The following is a 12,165-nucleotide window of genomic DNA, read 5'->3' on the forward strand; positions in this document are numbered from 1 at the left end:
ACAAAATTTACAAAATCATTTTTTTATGGACCACCTGACATTTGAAGTCAGTTTGAGGGGTCTATATGGGTGAAAATACCCAAAAGTGACACCATTCTAAAAACTGCACCCCTGAAGGTGCTCAAAACCACAGTCAAGAAGTTTATTAACCCTTCAGGTGTTTCACAGCAGCAGAAGCAAAATAGAAGGAAAAATTGAACACTTAACTTTTTAGTCACAAAAATGATCTTTTAGCAAAATTTTTTTATTTTCCCAAGAGTAAAAAGAGAAAGTGGACCCCAAAAGTTGTCCAATTTGTTCTAAGTACGCAGAAACTCCTTATGTGGGGGGAACCACTGTCTGGGCACACGGTAAGGCTCGGAAGGGAAGGAGCGCCATTTGAGTTTTTGAATGAAAAATTAGCTCCAATCGTTAGCGGACACCATGTCGCATTTAGAGAGCCTCTGTGTGCCTAATCATTGGAGCTTCCCCACAAGTGACCCCATTGTGGAAACTAGACTCCCCAAGGAACTTATCTAGATGCATAGTGAGCACTTTGAACCCCAAATGCTTCACAAATTTTTTTCACAAACATTTTCTCTTAGCCTCAATAGTTTTCATTTTCACATGGGCAACAGGATAAAATGGATCCTAAAATTTGTTGGGCAATTTCTCCTGAGTACACCGATACCTCATATCTGGGGGTAAACCACTGTTTGGGTGCACGGCAAGGTTCTGAAGGAAAGGAGCGCCATTTGACTTTTTGAATGGAAAATTAGCTCCAATTGTTAGCAGACACCATGTGTGTGGAGAGAGCCCCTATGTGCCTAAGCATTGGAGCTCCCCCACACGTGACCCCATTTTGGAAACTATGCCTCCCAAGGAACTTAGCCCCAACCCTAACCCTAATTTTAGCCCCAACCCTAGCCCTAACTTTAGCTCAACTCACTTTAGCCCAACTCTAACCCTAATGGGAAAACTGGGGTGGGAGGGGTGATCACTGGGGCAGGGGGGTGATCATTGGGGCAGGGGTGATCACCAAGGCAGAGGGGAGATCCGGGGGCAGAGGGTGATCACCAGGGTGGGGGGAGATCACCGGGGCGGGGGGAGGTCACCGTGGCATGGGGCACATCAGCGGGGCAGATCAGCAGGGCAGGGGGCAGATCAGCTGGGCAGATCAGCAGGGCGGGAGCGATATGCAGGGCAGGGGACAGATCCGCAGAGCAGGGGGGAGATCTGCATGGCAGGGGGAGATCAACATGGCAGGGGGACTATCAGAGGGGCAGGGGGTGATCATGGGGCAGGGAGGTGATCAGGGGGGCAGGGGGTAATCGGGTGTGGGTGATCACTGGGGGCAGGAGGGACCTGTCAGGCTTGGGGGGCTAAGGAGATGGAGCCGGCAGCAGCAGCAGGGGGGGTGATCAGGGGTGATCACTGGGGAAGGGAGCAGATGACGGGGGAGCGGAGGGCAGCAGAGGGGAGTACTTGGCGGTGGCAATAATGGCGGCGGCAGCGATGGCGGCGATGATGGCAGCGGCGATTGCGGTGAGTATCTGGCAGCGCAGCCAGCAGGCACCTCGCTGTTCAGCTTCCACGGATGGCATGAAGTTGGACAGGGAGGCAGAGATGGCTTACTCCGCCCCTCCGCATCTGAATGGAGAGATAGCGTCACATGGATGCTAGCTCCAATCAGGGGGGTGGTGACAAAGTGGTCACCAGAGCAATCGTAGCCATGGGGGAGCAAAGCCACCCCCCTGGGCTCAAGTACAAATCCCCCTGTTCCTGCAGGTTGGGTGAAATTTCAGTTAATCCTTTCACTCGACCCGCATAAACGGATCCCGCCATGACGCATACGCTGCGTCACAGGTTGGATTGACTTTCATGATGCATACAATGTGTCACAGGCCGGGAAGGGGTTAATGTAAAGCCTGCTGTAAATGCTGAAGAGAACCGTTATGTGTCCATCTTTAGTAAAGTTTATTGTTCAAGCGTTTAATGTGACTGTGACTCTGTTTATTCTACTTCGGCTGAGGAGAACGTGCAGTGCATTACAGGAAGCCCTAGAAGTAAAGAAACAGCAGGTATGCTGACTGAAAGTCGTGGAGTGTATATGAGGGGAGGTCAGGGTGTGCAAACTACCACCCTGTCTGACCCTTACAATTACATACCAAAAACTTTCTGTTAGATTCCCTTTAAGAACGTTAGCAATAATATAGCACTTACTGGTCATGATTTACTTGGAAAATGTTTATAAATACAGAGGTGTCTTTTGGAAGCCAGTATCCGTTCAGGATGGTATCCATAGTAGTACTGAACAAAAAGAAAATGGTAGAGTAAGGGTTAGTTTGAAAAATATATTACTGGATTGTTACAATGATGGCATCCAATAAAATATATGGATTGTGTTAAAAGGGTTGTCATATGTAAATATTAGTGTCAGGGATGCAAATAATAAAGGTCCCATAGGCTCAGGGATGTAAAAAACAAGCGAAACCTAAGCTCTTACTCTTAAACAACTTCCAAACCACCCCAGGGTCCATAATTTATTTTTTTTGGCCTTTATTGATTGGCTGCAGCAGTGATTTCACTTTGACAGAGCTGCAACCAATCATTGAGCTCGGCAACCCTGCTGATGTACACAACATTAACCACTGAGCTCAGTCAATAGATACAGTGCTGTTAATGTAACATCACTGCTACAGCCAATCAATCAAGACTGGAGCTATGGCAAGAGGCAGTGCTTGACCCCGTAAGAGTGAGTAAGAGCTCAATTTTGTTTTGTGTTTCCTTACGACAATGGTTAGAATAATCTTTAAAATGGGACAACCCCTTTAATATCAAGGTATAAATGTACCTTGACAAGAATCAATTTGATTAAACCACATCAATAATCTGTGATCGCTCTTTGGCAGTCCTGAGAACTGCCCTTTACCTGATGGCAGCCACAGCTCTTCTTTGGATTAGCCAGTCTAGCGTGACATCACGTTGCAGTGAAAACTTTGTGTCCCAGGCAAGCTAATCAAAAGAGGAGCTAAGGATGCCATCAGGTAGGAACTGGTTGACTGGTTTCCCATCCAGCAGCTTCAGAGTACTGATATGGGCAACAGACCAGGTTCCTAGAATCAATTTGCACCAGCTCCACAAGAGATACAGTATGTTAAAGCTTTGAACGCTGGAATCTGCAATACAGCCATGACCCAGAGACCCAAAGTGGGTGGGTTTGGAGGGAGCTCCAATGCAAACCAAGACCCAGGAATCAGAGATCATTGCCATTGTACTGGAGACCATATATCTTTGGAGAATTGAACTTGTGAATTGGGGAAACAGCACCAAAAGTAACAATTGATAAACAGTGATTTGCTGTGGTCAACCACACAAGGATTATGATCCGGCTTACTATGTGAAGCTGTGTCAGGATGTCAAAGAAAGCTGGGGGAGCTTCATCGGTGGAACTAAAAATGATACAATTCTCACTTTAACTAAGAAATCTGGCATTAGATACCTAATTCAAAGTCTACATTGTTTTAGCTCTAATCTGAACCCGTAATTTATGAAACTTGCCTAGTGATTTCACTATATATATATATATATATATATATATATATATATATATACATACACACATATTGTGGCAGAGTCAGTGGCGAAGTGATAGAGGAGAGATAAGTGTCACTGCGCACAATGGTGTCAGTGATGTAAAACCAGAATAGTTTCCTCCAGCAAACTACATGTTGAGAAGGTGAAATGAGAGTTGTGTTATGGGCTGATTTTAGTGGACCTCTATGGAGCGGGTAGAAGGGGGTCCGCCATATATCCACAGAGTCCTGAAAGGACCTGTGTGATGTCAAGATCATGTGATCATTCACATGATGGAGGAGTCACAAGGTCTGGGCTTAAAGGGCTGAAGACCAGATCTTTCAGTGGTCGGTAGTGTTGAGCATTCCGATACCGCAAGTATCGGGTATCGGCCGATATTTGCTGTATCGGAATTCCGATACCGAGATCCGATACTTTTGTTGTATCGGGAATCGGTATCGGGATCGATATAATGTGTAAAATAAAGAATTAAAATAAAAAATATTGCTATACTCACCTCTCCGACGCAGCCTGCACCTTACCGAGGAAACCGGCAGCCTTGTTTGCTTAAAATGCGCGCGTTTACTGCCTTCCGTGACGTCACGGCTTCTGATTGGTCACGTGCCGCCCATGTGACCGCGACGCGACCAATCACAACAAGCCGTGACGTAATTTTCAGGTCCTGAATGCCTAATTCTAGGCATTCAGGACCTGAAAATTACGTCACGGCTTGTGATTGGTCACGTGCCGCCCATGTGACCGCGACGCGACCAATCACAAGCCGTGACGTTAATTTTCAGGTCCTGAATGCCTAATTCTAGGCATTCAGGACCTGAAAATTACGTCACGGCTTGTTGTGATTGGTCGCGTCGCGGTCACATGGGCGGCACGCGACCAATCAGAAGCCGTGACGTCACGGAAGGCAGTAAACGCGCGCATTTTAAGCAAACAAGGCTGCCGGTTTCCTCGGTAAGGTGCAGGCTGCGTTGGAGAGGTGAGTATAGCAATATTTTTTATTTTAATTCTTTATTTTACACATTAATATGGTTCCCAGGGCCTGAAGGAGAGTTTCCTCTCCTTCAGACCCTGGGAACCATCAGGGATACCGTCCGATACTTGAGTCCCATTGACTTGTATTGGTATCGGGTATCGGATTAGATCCGATACTTTGCCAGTATCGGCCGATACTTTCAAGTATCGGACGGTATCGCTCAACACTAGTGGTCGGTGTATGCCTGGATAGGGAGCACTCCAGGAAAGTGTGGCGTGGACTTGTAAACCTGAAAAGTATGTGTTCTGCCAGCCGTGGGCTGGGGGGACCCGGCTCACAGAAAGACTGTGTTTGTTCTGCCACCATTTTGTTTTGTTTTCCTGTTTTGCCAAGGGGGCTGTATTTTCTTTACTACACCGTGGTTTATGCTGCCTACAATAAATCAAAGAAAGTTCTTAAAGCCAGAGTATACCCATGTCTACCTCTGTGTGCAGTCGAGTGAGCCGATCTACCACAATATATACATACCAGTGTGGAATTGTGAATGGTACAAAAGATGAATGTCTTAGAACTTCATTTATAAATGCCTCAGTATAATGCAAATCTTTTCTATCTTCAAATCTAGGTAGTCTGCTTGTTCCAATAATCTCATCTGAAGAGAAAAACAGATAAGTTTACACTGCAGTGTATTTTAAAATTGTTTATAAAGATAAATACTGTACATGTAGTTTTATTTTTGTTGTGTAACTTCAGATGTACATCTTCCTTTTCATGGCCACCATTCTATTGATATATGTGGTTCAAATTAGGAGAACTGAAGCACATGAATCTCAGTAGAGATTAATGGATCTTTCGAAATTCAAATTTGTTGACTTCACCGAATTTTCCCATAAAAATTCGATTTGTGGCGAATATATTAGTGCTGGAACTGGAAAGCTCAGAAAATACACATGAGGGAGAAGAGAGAGAGAACTCCACTGACCATAAGGGCTCGCTCACACTAGCTTATAACATGGCTGAGTGCTATCCGATGTTTTATTGGGTAGCACTTGGCCCAATGTTATACTATGGAGCAATGCAGATCTGTGATTTTTCTTCTCATGCCGATTCGGCATGAGAAAACAATGGCAGCATTCTGTGAGTGCATCCGATAATTTGATCACACGAACCCATACAAGTCATTCAAGTGCAGCCCTACATCCACAGAGAGAGACAATAGAGAACATGGAGAAATTAAGTTCTCCATCTTCTCCGCACCTGTGCTGCAATTTTCTCATGTGTCACTAGGCTGAAACTCTGAGCATTTGAAACTAGGTAATTAGCATAATTGGTCTGATTATCTTAAGCATACAATCTATAGGGGAGAGAGAGAGAACCCCACTGATCAAATGAGATTATAAACAACAGGAGAGTGAGATTGGCCCCTGATGACCATAGAAGCTTACACTTCACAGGAGAAAGCAAGAGATGATTTCATTACCATACACTCTACAGATGAGTGATTAGAACCCCGCTGAACATAAGAGCTTAGGGTACTGTCACACAGTGACATTTTTTAATCGCTACGACGGTACGATTCGTGACGTTCTAGCGATATCGTTACGATATCGCTGTGTCTGACACGCTACTGCGATCAGACATCACGCTGAGAATCGTATGTCGTAGCAGATCGTTTGGAACTTTCTTTCGTCGCTTGATCACCCGCTGACATCGCTGGATCGTTGTGTGTGACACCGATCCAGCGATGTGTTCGCTTGTAACCAGGGTAAACATCGGGTAACTAAGCGCAGGGCCGCGCTTAGTAACCCGATGTTTACCCTGGTTACCAGCATAAACATAAAAAAAACAAACAGTACATACTTACATTCCGGTGTCTGTCCTCCGGCGTCTCAGCTTCTCTGCACTGTGAGCGCCTGCTGGCCGGAAAGCGAACACAGCGGTGACGTCACCGCTCTGCTTTCCGGCCGCTGTGCTTACACAGTGCAGAGAAGCAGAACGCCGGAGGACAGACACCGGAATGTGAGTATGTACTGTTTGTTTTTTTTATGTTTACGCTGGTAACCAGGGTAAACATCGGGTTACTAAGCGCGGCCCTGCGCTTAGTAACCAGATGTTTACCCTGGTTACCCGGGGACTTCGGCATCGCTCCAGCTCCGGGATTGCAAAGTGTGACCGCAGTCTACGACGCTGGAGCGATAATCATACGACGCTGCGACGTCACGGATCGTGCCGTCGTAGCGATGAAAATTGCACTGTGTGACGGTACCCTAAGAGCTTACACTCTACAGGCAAGAGAGAGATAAAGGACTCCAATGACCATAAAAGCTTGCACTCTACAGGCAAGAGAAAGAAGGATAGAAGACCATGCTGACCATAAAAGCTTGCACGCTACAGAAGAGAAAAAGAAAGAAAGAAAGAAAGAAAGAAAGAAAGAAAGAAAGAAAGAAGACCATGCTGATGATAAAAGCTTGCATGCTATAGGAGAGAGGAAGAAAGAAAGAGGGAAGACCATGCTGACCATAAAAGCTTGCAATCTACAGGCAAGAGAAAGAAGGAAAGAAGACCATGCTGACCATAAAAGCTTGCAATCTATAGAAGAGAGAGATGTACCCAGTGACTCTGGAGATGGAAAATGACTCTGCCAGACAGTAGCGCTGCTATCATGAGGCGAGTTGAATACTTTGCCTCAAGCGGCGGAGTATTCCTAAAGACAGGGGGCGGCAGAGCGGCAGTCAGAAGTTAGAAAAGTGGTGCCGGGCTGAGGTGCAGAGGCGGTGCCTTGTCTCCTGACGACCTGCTGGCTGCTGTGCTGGGAGTCAGACACAGACATTGCTGGCCGACTTGGAGCAGTTAACCGGCAGCAGTAACTATAAAAAACATAGTTCGCCACCACCCCACCACCCACATACTAGTGAGTGTCGTTCGTGAACGAGCCAATACAAAGAGCCGACTCCCTGCTGTTGTGAATCAAAGGAGTCGGCTCTGCAGCCTGAGTGAGCCGAGTTTTTTTTTTTTGCTTTCTTGGCTGGTGCCTGCAGCTTATCAGACTGTGACTCATGTAAGAGGAGAGAAGTAGCTGTGGACTGTTTGTGAGCACTGGAGAAATGGTGCAGACAAGCACATGCACAGCCTGGACAGGGTGGATGGAAAAGAAAGTGAAGGGCTTCCTATTGTTAACCCTTAAGTGCCCCCAGACTGCAAGCATTAGGGTATGTTTCCACGTTCAGGAAACGCTGCGTGTTTGACGCTGCGTAGAGTTGCAGTGTCAAACACGCAACATCCAGATGTTACAGCATAGTGGAGGGGATTTCATGAAATTCCATCTCAACTATGCGGTGAAACACGCAGACAGCAGACCCGCATAAACGGACATGCGGCACGTCTTTTCAGAACACAGCATGTCTGTTTACAATGCGGCGACATTCTGTCGCCGCGCCGTAAATGTACCACAGACTATCATTAGATGCGGTAAAATCGCATCTAATGATTAGTCACATGCGTAGAAACAGCGTAAATGCAGCTTACTACGCATGTCTGCCGGCTCACCTGTCCCGCTGCGGCGCAGCCGGAAGTCCCTCATCCACTGCAGTTCTCGCGATAACTTATTGCGAGAACTGCCGTGACCGGGACTTATCTCCGGTCACTAGTCTGGTTCTCAAAAACAGCTAATCAGCTGATTGTGAGAACGCTGTAGTGTAGGTGATCGCTGGAGAGTTATCTCCGGCGATCATCTACCTGCTCTGCTACATCTAGATGTCAGGCATCCAGATGTAGCAGAGCCAGACTCGTCTACACTGTGTGCACATACACCATGCAACAACATGCGACAAGCTGCGGCAACATGCGACATGCAAAATGCGACAGCTTAGGCGAGTAAAGAGTAAACCAGATTTATTTGTACTGATTTTACTACGTGGGGGGGGCGCCGTTTTGCAGTTCGCCTCAGGCAGTAGAAAGGCTAGGTTCACCCCTGCTGCCAGACAAACTGTGCTCCACTGGGAATCGCTGATCTGTGAAGGCCCAGGTACAGTATCCCCATATACATGGACAAGGTGATAATGGGATGGCCATCGTGGCAAGTGGCAACGCAAAATGATGTTAGCCTGCTTTCTGATGCTTCAGTTGTGTGGAAAATGGTGCCCGACAAGTTTTTTTTTCAAACTGCAAATCAAACCTCAAAGCTACTCAAACTCGAACCTTTGCGATTTCATCCATTCATCTCTGGTTCTCTCCGGCTACTCAATCTCTAAAAACTAAAGTCCTATACACAGTATACACCTCAGCTAGAACACTCATTTTAAATTCTGCTCTACAAACTTTATACATATGTGCATGTCCTAAGACATAATCTAAAATCCGAAACTAGAATGACAATCCTGCAATTGCCTTACCAATTTCCTTCTGAATTTTTTCTTGCATTTCTGGAAACTTTAACAGATACAACATACACCACAGTAATGCAGAAGAGATAGTGTCGAAGCCTAAAATTAAAAGTAACATTTTGTTCATAAAAAGAAACATATATGTCATAGTTTTCATACAAATTGATGATGTTCTCTAATAATATATTTCAGTGTAGATGACTGATATCATTCTGGAAAACAGTAAGAGATATAAAAAAAGAAGGCTCTTGGGTCATAAATAGACCTCTATTTGTTGTCACGACAGGTAGGTCCCTCACTGGTGCACTAATCTACCAGTTCTTGTAAAACATAAAAATTAACCCATTCACTATCTTGTGATTTTTTTGTTTTTGCTCCCCTTCTTCCCAGAGCCATAACTTTTTTTTATTTTTCTGTCAATATAGCCATATGTTTTTTGTGGCACGAGTTGTACTTTTGAATAACACAATTGATTCAACCACATAGTGTACTGGAAAATGGGTAAAATAACTGTAGCGATATTGCAAAAAAGAAAAAGTGCAATTCCACTATTGTTTTTTTGGATTTTTTTTTACTTACCATGTTCAATAAATGCTAATACTGACCTGCCATTATGATTCTCCAGGTCAGTACGGGTATGCAGATACCAAACATGTATAGGTTATTTTTTTATTTAAGTGATGAAAAAAAATTCAAAATTTGGAAGAAAAAAAAAGTAGCCATTTTCCAAGGATCTGGGGCTAGGTGAAAGCTCAATTTTTGCAACTGGAGCTGGCTGACTTTTTAGTGATACCACGTTAGGGCAGATACAATGTTTTGATTCCCTCTTATTGCATTTTATAACAATGTTGCTGCGGCCAAATAAAAGTAGGACTGGAGTTTTGATTTTTTTTTCTCGTTACACCGCTTACTGATTGGATTAATTTACTTTTGATAGATCAGATATTTCTGAATGCAGTGATACCAGTGTTTTTTTTTATTTTTTCAATTGTTTTCCTATGAATGGGGGTGATTTGAAATTTTGTGGGTTTTTTTAAAGTTTTTTTTTTAAATTTAACTTTCTTCTGGCTTCAATAGTCCCCCTTAGGTGACGTGAAGCTGCAATCATCAGTAGTGTTGAGCGATACTTTCCGATATCGGAAAGTATCGGTATCGGAAAGTATCGGCCGATACCGTCAAAATATCGGATCCAATCCGATACCGATACCCGATCCCAATGCAAGTCAATGGGACGAAAATATCGGAATTAAAATAAACCCTTAATAAACTTGTAGGTTCATTCTACATGAAGGAAAACAACTAAGAATAATGTAGGATGTATTGGGGGACGTGGCGGAGATATTAAAGGGACAGAGGTTTAGCCCAATGTAATAGAATAGCAGGATTTTTTATTTTTTTTTATGAAGTTCGGCGTTAGAAAGAATTTGACTATGTTATTTTTTTTTTTTTTTATGTCAGATATTGATGTTTCACTACTTCCACGCCCTTCACCTTCTTTTTTACTTCTCCCACGCTTTCTTCTTAATTATCCTCATCATCAGCTTCTTTGACATCAAGTTCTTCTTCACCTTATTCATCTTCTTCTTCATCTTCTACCTATTATTTTTTGGGTTACATTGTTCATATTCTTTTTATTTTACTATTATCTTCATCATATTCAACTTCTTCATCATATTCTTATTTGTGACAGGCATTCCCGTAGTTGTTATCTATAAAAGTTTGAAGATTACACCTTCCGTTCTGCCTGTCACAAACCAGTTACATTTGTCCGCGTTCAGTTTGGCCTGCAGCATCAGGCTTTATCCAGGGGCACCACGAGGAGGAACGGACTCACCCCCATACACTGCTTAGTCTTCTTCTGCTTATAATTTACATAATATTTTTTTGCTCTGATATTTTGTGTTATGCTTAATGTCCTTCTGCTCTTTGTTCTGCAGCCTCTTGTTCTTCTGCTTCTCGGTCTTCCAGGTCGTCGTCGTCTCCAGGGTCGTCGTCTCCGGGGTCGTCGTCATCGGGGTGGTCTCCGGGGTCGTCGTCATCGGGGTGGTCTTCAGGGTCATCGTCTCCAGGGTCGTCGTCATCACGGTGGTTGTCGTCTCTGGTGTCGTCGTCATCTTAGGGGTGTTCTTCCGGGTCATCGTGTTTAGTCTCTTGAACTTGGAAATGTAGCAGAAGGTACAAGAAGGCTGAGAAAATGCCGAGAACCAGCTGATGGAACTGGAACTCGGATGGCTACCCGAAGGTCCAAGAGCCAATGGAACTACCGAGGACCAGCTGACGTTACTGGAACCCGGTTACTAAGCAGGAGGTACCCGTGCCTGAAAGCACTACCAAGGACCACCTGACGTTGGTGGAACTCGGATACCCAGAGGGAGGCACCTAAGCCAAAGGCTCTGCCCGGAACCAGCTGACGGTACTGGAACCAGGATGGGGAGCAGAAGGTACAAGAGCAAAAGACACTGCCGAGAACCAGCTGACGGTGCTGGAACCCGGATGGGTAGCCGAAGGTCCAAGAGCCAATGGAACTACCGAGGACCAGCTGACGTTACTGGAACCCGGTTACTAAGCAGGAGGTACCCGTGCCTGAAAGCACTACCAAGGACCACCTGACGTTGGTGGAACTCGGATACCCAGAGGGAGGCACCTAAGCCAAAGGCTCTGCCCGGAACCAGCTGACGGTACTGGAACCAGGATGTGGAGCAGAAGGTACAAGAGCAAGTGTCTGCGTGGCTTTTGCAGGACACGTTGCCGGCTGCACAGCAGGGGAACAGCTGGCGGTGCTGGACCCCACTGACACATTGGCGAGGTGTTTGGCTCTGTGCAGCCAGCACTTCCGGACAGCAACGAGCGGTGTTGTAGCCCGGGCTCTGCAGGGGGAGCAGAGTGTAGGCCGAAGCCTACTTGAACCAATTTCAAAGGTAACCTTTAACCCCCCCTCAGGGGTTAGAAAGTAGAAGAGCCACAGCTTATGCAGCAGTAGTGCTGCACAAGTCAAAGGTTGCTCTTTTAATTTCGCTCCTTGCACACGCTGAATGAAACACGTATAACATTTAGCCCTTTATACAGTCAAACTGTGTTGGAGGCGCGAGTTCCCTTTGTAATGAGACGCAGCACAGATGTCAAGAATCCCACCTTGGTGCTGGGTGCAGCCTCCTGAGCGTTGTTATTTGCTGTACAGGAGTCTGCGCTGTCGTGTTATCCCCTGGCCTAGCGCCGTTAGCGCTGCCCATCTTCTGA

At 45.5% G+C, this 12,165-nt stretch overlaps 1 protein-coding gene across 2 annotated transcripts in view; it reads right to left on the reverse strand.

Moving 5' to 3' along the window:
* The window catches only part of LOC143760632 (cytochrome P450 1A1-like), an 80,478-nt gene that overhangs the window by 12,681 nt on the left and 55,632 nt on the right, over positions 1 to 12,165 (reverse strand). The window contains exons 4-6 of one of the 2 annotated variants that reach the window (XM_077249040.1): positions 8,938 to 9,027; positions 5,075 to 5,198; positions 2,203 to 2,289 (exon numbers count right to left, since the gene is read on the reverse strand). In XM_077249040.1, coding sequence (XP_077105155.1) covers positions 2,203 to 2,289; positions 5,075 to 5,198; positions 8,938 to 9,027 — 301 coding nt within the window. The remainder of the gene's footprint in view (positions 1 to 2,202; positions 2,290 to 5,074; positions 5,199 to 8,937; positions 9,028 to 12,165) is intronic. The other variant, XM_077249042.1, reaches the window with a different exon arrangement.

The sequence above is a fragment of the Ranitomeya variabilis genome, chromosome 1 (genome assembly GCF_051348905.1).
Source record: "Ranitomeya variabilis isolate aRanVar5 chromosome 1, aRanVar5.hap1, whole genome shotgun sequence".
NCBI lineage: Eukaryota > Metazoa > Chordata > Amphibia > Anura > Dendrobatidae > Ranitomeya > Ranitomeya variabilis.